This window comes from Lethenteron reissneri, chromosome 37, assembly GCF_015708825.2.
Source record: "Lethenteron reissneri isolate LAM-NWPU_2019-01 chromosome 37, ASM1570882v1, whole genome shotgun sequence".
In the NCBI taxonomy this organism is placed as follows: Eukaryota; Metazoa; Chordata; class Hyperoartia; order Petromyzontiformes; family Petromyzontidae; genus Lethenteron; species Lethenteron reissneri.
The window spans coordinates 1,642,992-1,658,175 of NC_083815.1; the positions used below are offsets into that span (position 1 = coordinate 1,642,992).

At 53.8% G+C, this 15,184-nt stretch overlaps 1 protein-coding gene across 1 annotated transcript in view; it reads right to left on the reverse strand.

Annotated features, from left to right (window-relative positions):
* Window positions 1-15,184, reverse strand: part of FBXO3 (F-box protein 3) — a 119,742-nt gene that overhangs the window by 22,880 nt on the left and 81,678 nt on the right. The window contains exon 8 of the mRNA XM_061566401.1: window positions 13,103-13,225. Within this exon, the coding sequence (XP_061422385.1) occupies window positions 13,103-13,225 (123 nt within the window). The remainder of the gene's footprint in view (window positions 1-13,102; window positions 13,226-15,184) is intronic.

Sequence of the window (15,184 nt, forward strand, 5' to 3'; positions counted from 1 at the left end):
AAGAGTGACAGTGGAACAAAAACAAATTCGACCAAGGTCAAAAAGTTGTTTTCCCATTTTACAATTCTCTCTCCGATTCTCTCCGTGTGTGTCTCTGGTGAAGCAGAAAAGCGATCGTCAGTACCTGCAGTTTAATCGCCAAAGGCGCTCAACTTTGTCGGGTGCTGGCTCTTAATGACGGGTCAGTCCGGCTCGACAAATGCTCACAAAGCCCACACTGGTTTTTCCCACTCCCACCCGCAAATCTGCTGCTTCCAATCGTAGCCCCTACGGTGGGTTGGAGGGCAGTGAGCCTCAAGTGCTTCCAGTAGGTCCCACCACACTCACGGGAGGGTTACTCTAAGTAAGTGCGCTCACCAAAGAAGGGCAGCACGCTCAGGCAGGATGTCCGCCACGGATACGCAGCGATATGGGGCTCGGGGAGGTCTTCATCCAAGCAGTGGATAGATCATGGCTGCTGTTGCTGCTGCTGATGATGATGTGGCGATTCACAGCTATGCTGCTCTTGAAACCATCTCTGTGAGCCTCAGGCATTAACACTGAACCATAGCAATCCTGAGTCTGGCTCTGAGCCTCACGCATTAACGGTGAACCATTAAAATCCTCAAAGGGTTTGGTCTGTCCGAGAGCAACGGTCATTAATACTGAGCCTTAAGAATCATAACGGAAGCCTTAGTGTGGCCCTCAGTGTATTACGCTAGCCGGTGGTGAATATAAAGCATACTCAGGGTGGAGCACGGATCGGCGGTTAGCACAACGCCCTACGAACGCCGCGACCCAACTTCGATTCCCAGCCGTGGCCTACTTCAGCGGCGTGTGACATCTGAACCATCCCAGGGCTCCTGAGCGTCGCGCTGCCCAGTGCAGGGTGCAGTACGATCGAACGAGCCTCGCGCGGGCCGGGTGCCGCCTGCCTCGCGTGCCAACGTCCTGACCCGCCCTTACTGGACATCTGTGAGAAAGAGCTTTGCAGCTCAGCGGATTCCTCCTGCAGTAAATGAACATTCTGATTCCGATTCTGAAATCGTAGGCCTTACCCACCCGGCGAGGCCGTAGGTTTCCACATGGCCCGCCCGGCGTGTCCTGGTAAAGGCTCAGCCAGTCGTGGAGCGAGCAGGCCTCACCACCTGTCAGCCCATAGCCGAGGGGGGGGGGGGGTCACCCTCACCTCTACCTCCACCCAAAGCCGGCCGGCCGTGATGCCAAAAGGATGGCGAGCCATCCCCATAACAGATTTCCTGCTCGGATGAGCGTCGAGGCCCTGGTGCTCATCTCCCCGATTGACAATCCCGAGGCAGCGGTGGAAAATTCCACTTTTATGATGTGGGGGTGGGGGGGTTGGATCTATCCACGGGACGACCGCTGTCGACTTCCCCGCGAAGTGGCACCTATTTTATTGACCGCCCCCCGCCCCCACTCCCGTAGCCCCCCACCCCCTCCGGAGGGACGATACACGGGTCGAACCAACCCGCGAGAGGAGTCAAACTCGGCCTTCTGCCGCCGCGGTAGCCGCGCCGAGCCACCTGTGCCGGGCGGGCGGCTCGTGAGCGGCGTCACGGCGGCGTGAAGGGTTCGGCGAGAGCGGAGGGCGTCAGTTGACCGTCCCCGACTCTCCGTTTGCCCTTGATAGGCAAGCGATAAGGGACACCGGCTGACACGCAGCACGAGTTTTTGCAACATCTCCCCGCGCGTGGTTATCTCGGAATAGATTTATTTCTTTTTAAATTCTTTCATACTTTTTATTTTACTTACTCGTTCTGGTGGGGGGAGCCACGGAGTGATAGCATGGTGTGATGTGGAATTGGAAAAATTGGGAAGAAGTCTTGGGTGCATCGCAGGGGGTTGGGTTAAGTGGGGTTGGTGCGGGTGGGTGGGGGGGCAAACAGGCAGGAAGGTTTAAGATAGAATCCTGGCTCCTGACAGCGCTGACACGGCGACGTGACGAGGGGTGGGGGTCGGAAGGGAACAGGAGGGCGGGGGGCCCGGGTGGAGCGGGCAGAGGGAGGACGGTGCAGGCGGTTTGTGCTTCAGATTAAAGAGGAAGGGTATTAACCCCCACGGAGCCTTTCACGCCGACGGGGCAATGCGCGCGTCCGCGGCACTTTCGTTGGCGACAGCGGCCGCCCCCCCCCCCTCCCCCCGGCGTGTCACGCTCTCTCTCGCCCTCTCCCACTCTCTCTCCGCCCGACTTTCACGACGAGCGACGCGGGGGGCCGCGTGCCAACCCACGCGCGGGAAGCGCCGCGGCCGTCCCTCGTAGTCGGGGTGCGGCGGTTTTAAATCCGGCACTCACGACGCGCCAGAGGGTTAACCCTTCCGACGACAGGCGCCGTTCGCGCCTCGTGGCCGCCGTCGTCGCGCGTTCCCGGGCCGTCCGGGCTGGCGCCGTCGGGGGCCGGAGTGCCGCGGTGGCGGGAGGCCGCCGGGGGCCCCTTCCCCACGGTGGCGGCACGCCGGACCCCGCGCCCGGCAAAGTTCGGCGAGCACGGGGGGGGCGCGCGGCGACCGCCGCGGAGGGCGGCACGCGAGTTGGTAGGGGGTGGGGGGGGGGGGCGATGGGTTAAAAAATCTCTTGGGAGCCATCAGGCAGACAGGACACTGATGGGAATTACAGGAGACGTCAGCCTTGCGTTTCTAACGAGCTTTTGAAAAGGTCTCGGGGCAAAGAAAGGGGGGGAGGGGTGGAGGTGGAGGGGAGAAAGGAGGGGAGAGAGAAGCAAAAAAAAAAGCCCAGCACGACGTAGGAAGCGTTAAGCTCCCATGCTGTCATCCTCGCTCGCATGATCTGAACCGTGTGATACTCAAAGGTTATTAACGGTTTAGCTTTTTTAATTCGGATGAATCCCTTCTTTTCCCCGTGAAAACGACTCTCAAGTCGAGGCAGAAATACCCCCCCCCCCCGCCCCGTGAGTACCGCGTACCGTGCCGGAACATCAAGTGCCGCTAAGCGTACGGGGGAGGGGGGGGGGGTAAGGGAGGGGGTGAGGCTGTTTCCGCGAGGCTCTGGGATGAGGTGCGCCATCGCCCGCGCGGCCCAAACGGCGCGACGGAAGACGCCAGCGGAGCGACCTTTTTGAAAGTGTCGCTCCGCTCGCTCGTGCTTCAAGTGTGGCCGTTTAACAGAACGTGGATCGGCGGCAGCGGCGGATGAACCACTCGATACGACGACGGATAAAAATAAAACACGCGACAAGAATGGGTGGCACTGACATTCAGAGGCATTAAAATCAACGTGGACACCCGACCGGAGCGCCCCGATCTCTCTCCCCGATCGCCCACGCGGAAGGGAGGGACATTCAAACCGGAGTGACGCTAAGAGGCTTGCGCCACGAGAGATGCGAGCCGGCGCCGGGGTGCAATTGTCAAGTCGGCGTCGGCAAAGCCCGGACCTCTGCACGACGCTCGGGCGACTTACGGAACCGACGCCGCCGGAACACCGCGAGCCGTCTTAGCCGACGAAGAACTCAATCGCGCGGTGGCGTGCGGGCGCGCGGGGCACCCTGCGTGGAGCCGTACTTCGCCACGCTCGCGGGGTGCCGGTGAAGGCGGGCAGCGACAGACGCCCTTCTCTTGGGGGCGCATTTTCCCTCCGGCTGCCGCTCTGCCGTCATCCTCGACCGCAGGCCACCGACCCTCCTAGCCGTGACGCGTCCGGCCCGAGGCCCCGCAACGTACCATTCTTAACGTTCGGCGTGGCGTCGTGAACTTAACGCACGTTCTCTCCGAGCCTCTCCAAACGTCGTCTGCCTCTCGGCAACACGCAGCAAAGAGAATCGCTCGGGATGGGGGCCACGCTGCCCAGGTTACCCAGAGGGCGCCAGTTTGATTCCGTCTCCCGGCGGCGGCAGTTGAACCGAGCAGCGTGATTGGCTTCAACTAGAGTTGGTGGGAAATCTGGCCAAGGTGGGAGAGAGCCAACCAAAATATCCTCCTGAGGAGGAGCGGCTCATCAGAGCCAGCTGTGGCATCGACCAGGACACTACAGGGCCGCCGTGTCCTTGCGCAGCAGGGAAAGCACTCTCTCGTACGACCGTGCGCGCAAGCAAAGTCGGAGATGCGAACCGCCCAGCCATCTGCGAACGACGCAGGCCGACGCGTCGCGGAGTTAACGACAGGCGCACGACAGCTCCCGGCGTGCAGAGTCGCGGGGCAGATGGGCGGCGCGGCCACCGACGGGGGTGTGGATCAGCCACGGCGCGGACGGCTCCTTGTACTCACAAGAGATTTGGGCCAGGTGACAGGGTCTCAACTGAGTATTTTGCACCTCTCTCCCCGTCGCCTCTCCGCTGGCCTCTGTTGACAACCCAAAGCGAGGATGCGATCTGAGTCGCAGGCGGCTCTTGTCGCGTAAACTCGCAAGTGAAGCTGGTCCCCAGACGGCCTCAATCATAGAATGTTCAGTCGACGTCACTTCCTTGTTTTCCTCGGTTACGTTGTGTGGAGCATCCACAGTTCCCTTCCTCCCTGTAGTGAAACTATTAAACAGTTTTTATGTTGTTAATTGGTTCTTTACCCTTCTATCCGGCAACAAAACTGACACCTTTTTGCAAGGAGTCATGTTTGCATAGACCGCAATACCTGCAGTCATAATACAAACAAAAGAACATAACTCTGTTCTTTTGTTTGTATTATGACTGCAGGTATTGCGGTCTATGCAAACATGACTCCTTGCAAAAAGGTGTCAGTTTTGTTGCCAGATAGAAGGGTAAAGAACCAATTATCATATTTTTACTGGCAAATGAGGTCCCCATAGAGTTTTTATGTTATTAGGTAAGGTCCACGGAGCTATTAAGCTTCTTTTCAGATGATAACTCAACGAGGTGGATTACCGCTTGGAAATTTATATGGGTCAAATACTTTGAACGCACTTTGAGTCTAAATGTGTAGGGAAAACCGTAGGACCTGGAGAAAAATCCACGCGACCACAGGGAGAGACACACGCAAACTCTAAATATGCAGCAGTCAGGGTCGGGATAAAACCCACGACTTCCTGCATACCAGGTGAGGAAGTTAACACCTCGCCACCACGGCACCCCTCGACAAAGACAAAAAGTTCAATGCAGGCCCGGCCGAACGAAGATCTGGAAACTCGCCGATTCCCTCAATGGCGCTCAGTCGCCTGCTTGTTACACTTCCAAGTCCGCTACCATGGTCACTGTCTCCACGAGCTTCACTCTGCATCCCTCCACCCGCGCTGAGGACTCAGCCGACCAGAGCGACGGCATGCTCTTGTCGCACGCAGGAGGAGGAGAAGTAAATCGAAAAGTAAGAGACGGAAAAGCGGATCCGTTCTTTAACCAGACGGGCTGGTACACAGACGTGGCAGGCAGGAGCGGAAACGTCTAAACGCTGCTTAACCCAACGATGTTTTTTTTCTTCGCGGCTGCGAGCGATCAAACAAATTGCAAATGGGAGATCGGAAGGGATGAGGACGAGAAGGCGCGCGGCTGTAAAAGAGAGAAAAAAATTGCGACGCGAGAGCGAAGATGGAAAGTGAGAGGAAGCGAGAGGGCCGACGGCACGATTGACAAAAGGGAGCGGAGAAAGGAACAATAATGAGAAATCGCTAAAACGTAAAGGATAAGGAAGAGATAAAAGGTGAAATATATATATCTGCTCGATGGAGGGGACTCGATATCCTCGGAAATTACACGGTTTGGGGGAGTGAGGTCAATTTCGTTCGAGTGGCGCTTAACCCGGCAGCGGCCAAGACTCTCGCAGCAAGGCTTGCTGGCAGTGCGGCTTCCGCTACGGCACCGCGACAGCACCAGGACACGCCGCACACACGCACGCACGCATCCTTTCAAATATTCCCATTCAAGTTCCACTTAATTGATAATTAATTGAGCCGCTCTCTGTACCGCAAGCCGAGGGTGTGTGCAACACGTGCGATAAATAGCACGCGCCTGCCTGCCTGCCTGCCTGCACACGACGCCGAAAGCGTTAATGCCCTGCAGTTATAAAAGTGACCCCCGGTGGAACCCAGCAATTCCTCTTCATGCCAGGAGACATCTCACATACCATCATCTTTTTGTTTTATATTTAATTATTTTCTGGTGGATCGGGGAGGCGGGGGGGAGGCTGGGGGGGAGGTAGGGGGCAGGGGCAGAGGGGGGTGGCTGCCACTTCGAGGTTGCTCTGATGTTTTTTTTTTGCTTTTTAGGCTAGTGGAGTGGTGCACAGCTGCGGTCCAATACTTTTGAGGTCAAGCGTTGGTGGATCACGGACAGATTTGCAGGACACCTGATGTGTTCCGAGTTGGCCACCAGCGGTCATTTCCTTCCTCACGTCCGTGTGATCGAGCGCTCGACGGAAGGAGCTGGGTGGATCGCACAGAGAGCTGTGGGACTCCAAAAACCTGCTAGGCCTTGAGTTGGCCCAGCGGCATTCATCCCCACAAGTGTGATGCGTGGGTGCTCTCCGGGCAGCCTGAGATCCAATGAGAAAATCACCCAGGCGGTGCCCGAACCTCGCCAGGTCTCTCAAGTCAAGCAGCGCAGAGCCCGGGGCCATGGTGCGATGGGCGACCAGCATGCACCCCAAGATGTTATCGGCTCCTGCTACGCTGTGCCTACTCGAAGGGAGGAGAGCATTGCACTTCAATGCTCCCGCATCCACACTCCACGTACGGTCACGCGACTACTCCCCCCCACGACCCCCGCATCGTGGTGGAGGAGAGGTGGGGGCGACGCTCAGCAGTGGATTGACGGAAGGGCCATCCACGCGCTCCCTGAAAGCGTCTCGAGACTCGGGAGAGGCTTTTCCTTCACGAATGAATTGCACTCTCGCATCGGTATAACACTTTTTTTGGAGCGGCCACACAGGCGGACGAGCCACCCGCAGATCAACCGGTAGCCACAAGGAGGTGTGCGGGGCATGTCAACCGCGCCGCGGACGAGTGCCAGAATTTCCGGCAAAGCGTCTCCCGCGGAGCCGAACAGCCGCCACGGCGCCATGCTGCCACGTCGCCTTGTATTGGAATGATGCGTGGCGGCGCGCACCAAAGCAGTGGGGTTAGAGAGCGGCTTACTTTTTTGGCATTTGTTGTCATTCCCCCAAACCCCCCCGCCCGCCCACACCCCCCTCCCCCCCGATTTTACCCTGATCGTGGGATCGGCGTCACTCCACGACAATAACTAAGAGCCCGTTTCGGAACGCCCCCCCCCCCCCCCCCCCCCCAGCAGAGAAGCGCAACCCACCGTGATGTTAGAGAATGGCCCACGGAAGGGGACATCACGGAGCTACCTCTGAGATCGATTCGAGCGAACCCCCGCTCGTCGCGTGAAAGGCAAACAAAGGTTTGGAGCTGGAATTTAGTTAGCCAAAGTGTAGAACCAGATTCATCGTGATGGGTTCATTGATTTATTTCAAGTGCAGTACATTGGCGGCGGGGGCTCACAGATCATCGTCTCAATGCTCTTAACCCTTTCACGTTCCAATGAAGTACAACGTGCACGTCCATCAGTTTTTCATTCCGATTCCGTTCCGATGATGGAATCGATTCCGAACGAAATCATAAGTAAAACGCCACGTGGGACGGCGTGTGGCACAGCTTGACGCGAGCTACCACAGAGTTCGGCGGTCGTGTCGCTGACAGTTCTCTGCGGTGAATACGGTACAGCGTCTTTATAAACAGCAGCGCTACGCCTCTCTAAATAAAATCAACGCTGAACCGCTTGTGCGTTCCGAGATCCGGAACACCGACCCTACAACTTGCAGAATATCTCGGAACGGGATAGGGTTAAGAGCCCAGTTTATTCAAAGGCTGGCTGTGTGGCTTTTCTTTACCGCTACACAGAATAGTTTGGTTTCTCGCTTGGAGCTTTCGTGGAAGATTTCTGTAAAAAGACAAAAAAATCTAAACCGAGGCTGGTAGCAGAGCGCGAACAGGCAGCGTGGGGATATGCGCGAAAATTCATCTTTTGGTAATTATGAGGCTTGCTAAGTGGATGCGTGGTAATTTATCACTAATCAGCACAACCGATGTAAGTGCGCGTGATAATGAATTAGAAATTATTACAGAACCAGCACTGCCATCACGCCGCATTTGCGAGCCCAGATCAGTCAAGGGTGCGTGATGAAATATCCACATTTCCCGTATATATCAAACCAATAATCCTTTTAGGTATAGGCATTTTTTTTCTAAACGTATGAAATATTTCACATTTTATTTGAGCTCCTTCAACATTCCCTCCGTTAGAACTGGCAACGCATTAAATGCGGTGCAATAAGTGTGTGGTGGTTCTCGCCTTAAATCCGTGAATCAAGTATCAGGTCGATGAAACCGTCTGAACAACCTTGGCGTTCCTAAACTGTTTTTTTTCTTTTGACATGGAGGAGAAATGGTTCATACCCAAAATAGATTGTGCAACAATGCGTTGAGATCAGTTTAACACGTAGGCTTTCGCGACAATTATGAAGATGGTTCCAAAACGAATGAAAGAAATATGTGGTACATTACAAGCTGGAATTTATTGACGCATCCATTCATTGATAACAGGGAACTCTTAGGATCAAGATACACGGCATCAAATCCCACAGGCCCGGATCTATTCGTCGCGATTTTGGCAAATTATGTGCAAACGTCGTTTTTGGAAGAAGGAAGGAAAAAAGCCCCCCCACGAAAATAAGAAATGCAATTGTACTCCATGCTGTTATGCCATTTTAAATGTAATATGTGAATTCATCTCACTCTTGTCATGCGTAATGCTATTTTGTATCGCTCACTAGATTTCCATTGTACATACTTACGCCTGTTTATTGGTCATAAATCGAAAATGTTCCCCTGATTTTTGTTCCATGCAGCCCCTGTAAACCCTCCCTTCTCCCGCGTAACCTGCCCACTACCGTGGCATCAGCCGCTCTCGACGGGTGGACACTGAAAAAAGAGGCTTCCGAGCTGAATGGGCCTCAACAGAAATAAACCGATTGATATGACAATCTTGGCTCATGTTACGTTCAGGAAAATGGGACAAAAAAACAATTATTTAATCAAATCACCAATCTGACCGGTGACAGTTCATCGAATCACAGGGAGGGGACACGGGGGGGGGGGCAGTGGTGGTGGATGTGAATCGTTACACACCTACCGAATGAGCTACTTGCATTCGCAGATTTAATCACAGATAATCAAGGAGATTCATTTATGATGGGAGGGACGCCTGGCGTGCAGGGGTGGAGGAGGAGGAAGGACGATGATGGAGACGGGCAGTCGAGTGGCACCCAGAGGTCGGAGACCACGGGGAAGAGAAGACCCGGAACCAGACGGTGGCGGTGATCGAGAGCCCAGAGACCCCATCGCTGGTGATCGCGCGTCGAACTCACGGCGGTCGCACAGCGCGACACGCGCAACTAAGAGGTGGGGGGGGGCAAGCGATGGCGAGGATAAGCCGCATCGACATGGTTGGTCACAACGACCTCTCGACCTCGGGATCATCATCAGCCCTGCGGCGATCGCTCTCGGCGCTCGCTGGCGGCATCTCATCGAGCGAGGTTGAAGCGCCGCGCACGGCGCTGCGCACGGCGCTGCGCACGCGGAGAGAGAACAGGGACGCACTCGGAGAGGAGAGGCGAAAAATAAATATCACAGGGGTTGGCAGGTTGAGCAAAATAAGGCAAAGTCAAACAATATAAAATATAACGGAGAGGATAAAGATGGAGCCATCTGGGGAAATTATAGCTTTATAAATCAAAAAGGAGAAAGGTTAGCCTGTTTTATTTTTATTTTTGGGGGGAGGTGGTGGTTTGGACCGGGTTGGTGCGGCGGGGGAAATGACAGGAAGAAAAAAAAAAAACTTGCCGTTATCGTTGAGATTTTGCGAACAAAATCTAAACGATAACGTCCTGTCATCTCACAGCGTTTTGGTACGGTAATTGTAAAAACTGCAATCGGCACCGTCCTTCCCAGGGACCGCCCGTCCCTGCGCGTCCATTTAATGCGGCGAAACAGGCGCACGGCCATCCGCCGGAGAGGTGTGAACGATCACAGCCAGAGGAGTGTGACGACCCCTACTCACCCCCCGCACTCGCAACGCGCGCAGTCGCGTGCTGTCACGGGCCGTCGCAACAAACGCACGCATGGAACAGTCAGACGAACGGACGGACGGGCAGGGGAGACAGAGGAGCGAGTGCACGAGCTGAGACGCGGAACAGAGGCAGAGCGAGCGAGACGCAGGGATTCTGCTACTGCTGCCGCCCCTCCAAGTGTGCGTGCCGCTGATTAGAGCCGCCTGCTGCTGCTAAAAGCGAGCACCCATATTATAGCGAGGGCACACAGGGAGAGCCAGAAGCACAGCGCCCGTTTGCCAATAATCACATCCGTGCGTGTCGTTAGAAAGGCAGCTCAGCCCGCCTCTGGCGAGACGCAATCTGACAAAATCGCGGCGGAGAGAGAGAGGTGAAAACGCAGACTCCGGGGCTTTTTTTTTACTTGCACACGGCCGGTAACGCGCCACGAAAACACATTTGCGCGCGTTCCGCGCGTTTCATCTCCATTCTTTCCTTTTTAAAGACAGCAAATAGGCTGCTCCAAGTGTCCTTTCATACGGTGCGACAGGCGTTTTGGACATATCGGTGGCAGCTTTAAATTTTTAATACATCACCTGGTTCCCCCTTTTATTCGCGGGCGAACCCGCGCGAAGCGAGACTATCAACGCTCGCATGGAAACGCCGCGCGCGGCCGCTTATCGTCCTGCCTTGTTTGGGAGGATGAGGACGACGAGGAGGCGACAGTTGTAGGCTGCTTGCGTGAGCAGCAAACCGCATTTCCTTGCCCGTTATTCGCTACTTTTCTATTTCTCGATTTCCCCACCACTCAAGTCTTGTTTACTGCACGCCGGCGCGAATGCATCAGGGTTATCCCAAGGTATGGCTGCAATAGCACGAGCATGAATAATTCCTGCAAATGTTTACTGGCAGGACGGAATGCACTCCGTCGTGACCAATGATGAAGGATTTACAATGCCCATTGGAACGAGTGCGCGCACACACATGCGCACATGTTCTCGAAAAAAGTGATTTTGTCACCAGCCTCTACAGAGTGCCGTCTTGGCAAGAACCCGTAAAGCGCACGCCGCCAAATTTAAATGGCAAGCACGGCATCTTCCACCCCCGCCCCCCCCATACTTATTGTGAACAGGCAAACAGGTTTTAATATTTTTTTGTATTTTTCTCGCGTCCCATTCTCTCGGCAGGCACCCGCGCGCCGTGCAGGCGTAAGTCAGCTGGCCTCTTTGTCCTCAGGGCCGGGGGGGGGGAGGAGCCAGGGGGGGGGGGAGGCGATGGTGGGGGAGAACCTCTGCGGGGACGGATTCGAATAAGTCGCGCGAACACGACATATGGACGCGCTCTCCTCGCTTCGTGGCGCTTATTGTGCCATCTCTGATTAATGCGGAAAATCCTCCGGCGTTCGTTACAAAGTTATAGAGCCGGGGGTCCCGCGTGGATTGGCACTGGTGTGTCGGGGGGGAGGTCGCGAGCGACACGGTTTGGCGCGGTGAAGGCGGCAGAGGGGGTGGCGTTTTCCAAATTTTGCGAGAGAGTGCCACGGGGAAAAATCAAATGAAGGGTTTGGGCGTTATTTAAATAAAAAAAGGCAAATTACGAGAGCAAAGGTACAGCCCTGCAATTTCCTGACCGCGCCGCCGCTCCTGGCAGAAGAACCGCAACTAGGGGGAGCACTGGAGGGCATTTTGGCCAAGTCTGTCACAAGGCGGGAAACACCCACACTTTACCCCACCAGAAGCGACCAGCCGATCGACTGACTGTGGTGTGCCCATTGAAACTGCCGGGTGGACAGAGGCAGAGCCATTTAAGAAACCCCATGACATTGTTTCCACTGCCAGGCCGGGGACATCAAACCTCAATCCAGTGTGCCTGGTCCAAATTACAAGCCTTTACTGCTATACGATAAATTATGACTTATCTTTCTGTAAACTAAAGAATCTGTAAATCTACAGAGAGAGTGATTTCAAGCGTGTGCTGGTTTCATTGTTGGCTGCTCCTTGCCATGTGTTACTTCAAATTTGTTGTTTGCACAGGAAAACTATTTTATATTTTTGCAATATTTAATAGAATCTTATTCCTCACTCAAGATGCACTATTTTACAATATATTTCTCTCATCTTGATGTTTACTGTCGTTAAATATTTTGTATATAATAAAGTGATGTATTGTAAAAAAGGTTAATTGGTTGACTTTTTTCATTGCTGTATTTATTGTATTCATAATTTTTACATGACCTGTTGCAAGCGGTGTGTTTTTAATTTGACAGGTTTTTTTTGTTTTGTTGATGAACCCCGATTCAAGAGCTTCTTATCTCACAGGGCGATTCTAAATCAACTGTATAGTAAACTGTATAAAACTCATCGCGGGCCTCTGACCGCATAAGCGCAGACTCCTCACGGAAGCAACAAAAACAGATGTACGTATGTTGAACTTCTTTCACACCGTACGTAGCCACCTGTGCTAATCGTGGCGGTGGGGGGGAAGGACAACAAACTAATCACAAAAAAGCAGTTCTAAAGAAATACATTTTCAATCTAGATGATTTTAAGGTGCATAGCTCCGGTGGCTTCCACATATCGGAAGGAAGAGCGTTCCAGACGGCCGCAGAAGCGCATCTGAAAGCGCCGCGCGGTGATGCGGTCACCACCGTCTTTGTTCCATGGCTAGCCAAAAGCAGCCGCTGCGAGGATGACCGGAGTATCGCGTGATGGTGGTTTACGTTCCTTGACGAGATCGGCGAGGAAAAAAACAGATGACGCATTCTGTGTCTTCACTGCCGCTGTCCTCCGTAGGTGAACGATAAAATACATCGTTCTGGCCGAATTCAGCCACAGTCCGTATGATCCATACCTAAACTGTGTGACCCCTACCCACCCCATCACAATGCCTAATTGTGAGCTGACGACACGTTCATGAGTGTTCGTGCAAGTGTGTGCACACCGCCCTCAATGTTACATTTTCAAACGCAAGACAACGAATAAAACAAGACAAATCCGTGCGAATGCAGGCATAATTATGTATCGTCGAGGTGTGTGTGTTTTTGGATTATTTGACAGAATTCACGCGGGGGGCATGGGGGGAGGGTGGGGGACGTCACCTTATTCTGTAGGTGAAGAAGTAGTGAGGAGGATTCACCGAACTGAATTCTGGGAGGAAGGAGGTTACCACGGAGACGGTGATGTCACCGGTGTGTGCGACACAGTCCTTGTCACACGTGTACCTGATAAACACATGGCGGGGGAGAGAGAGAGATAAAGAAAGCAGTAATTGGAGCACACGCTGGAAACAAATATATAATTTATTTTTAATTGGTAACTAAACATGGCTGTTAATTTTTCTTGACATGCCACATAGCTGCCAATTGCATCCGGGATAATTCAGAAAACATACACTCGTGGGCGTGCGTGCGTGTGAACGTGGGGAGCAGTAGTGCAGTGCTTAGTACGCTGCGCTACAAACCCAGTGACACCAGTTCAATTCCAGGCCATGGTTAACATTCATGGCAAGTGCTACATTAATCAGACTTCAAACACTCCACCAGCCCCCACCCCCCAGGTCAACTCAGCCTTAATATGCACCCGGCGCAATGGTCAGGCAATGTGCTTCATCAAAATAATGGCGCAGTCAGAATTATTGCAGTACGCTATGTGTAAAAGACAGATTCCCCGCGTAGCTTACAAAAGCCAGTTGAGGAAAGTGCAGCTCGCGAGCGCATATGAAGGCCTTGACAGCACACGAGGGGTTGGGTGGACAGCACCACGCCCGGCTGCCTTCCTCTCCTGAGTGGCGATGTTTACACGCCGCACCAGGTACACATTTGAGGCTGAATCGACCTAGGGGCGGCCCGAGGACCAGATAAGACAATCTTCACTGGTTTTGGCAGCCGTGAGCGGGAATCGAACTCGGATCGCTGGGATCGTAGCGCAGCACGCTGACCGCTACACTACCGCTCACACACTGCGTATAAACGAGCGTAAACACAGACACACACGTGCATTATTTTAAGCACACACGCAATTAAAATCAGAAAAATAATTACACTGATTCCTACTTTGATAATGTTAAGTGATGCATCCGAACCTTATTAAAAGTTAATGTTTGTGCATTGATTCTTTGCTTGTGTTTGACAATCCTTATAATGCGGGAGTGTGATTTCTCATTAGTCGAAATGAGTCAGCTCAATAATTAACTGCTGGATTAACCCACCGCACGCTCTGGCAGGGCAGGCCACTCTGCTCCACCCAACCATTCCTTCGGAAACCGAAATGCTGGCCGAGCGGGGTGCGACGGGGTAGGGGTGGGGCAGGAGGTGGGCGTGCGCACGATGAACGTTTCAATTCGGGATCCGTCGCGTCGTTTGTGTGCCCGGTCGCCAGTGCCACGAGGTGAGAGAAGAAATAAAAACTTCCTCTGACGGAGACCGCCCCTGTGCCACGCGCACGAAACTCGGGTCGCAGCGGCTCAATGTCACGCGACGCCACGTTGGGCGAGTCGCGAACTAAACGGGTTAACCACACACACACACACTTCTGTGTGCTCAGTGACAGACCCTCGGTCTATTTTCTATTGCGATACGGCGGCGCACAACACGTGCGAATATTTCTCCCAATCCCCAAGTGTGAAATTCATTACGGAGCGGTCAAATCAACTGACAAACACGTAATTGCATTTCCGCTTAAATATAAAGTACACACTGTTCTTCGCGTGCCAATGCGAGGCCGCGAGAAGAGTTAAGAGAAATACTTTTAACTTAACTAATGAAAGGCATTTCGTAACTCAAACATGACTCGGTACAAACCGTTAATGAAAAAGAAAACCCAGGCTTCCATTCGTAATTGTGTCCTCGCTGAGCACCGTTGCTTTGTTTAAGTACATTTAAAAACTGTTTAAGTTTTCAGACGAGCAATTCTTTCCTTGGATGCATCTTCTTTTTTCTGGGATTGTGCTCAAAGAAAGTTGGGCAGCGGCGGGGGCAGTGGTGGGGGCGGGGGGGGGGGGGGGGGGCTGGGGGATGGAATCGCGGTGGTTGCTGGCAGACGAAGTTTTGTGGGTTTTTCATTTCCAGCCGTGGCCCGGGAGGGACAGGCGTGGAAACTTGGGCAAAAAAAGGTGTCGAAAAGTGCTGGCGGGCGACGGGGGCGGCAGCAGGGGCACAGGGGAGGGGGGGTGCAAGAGGGAG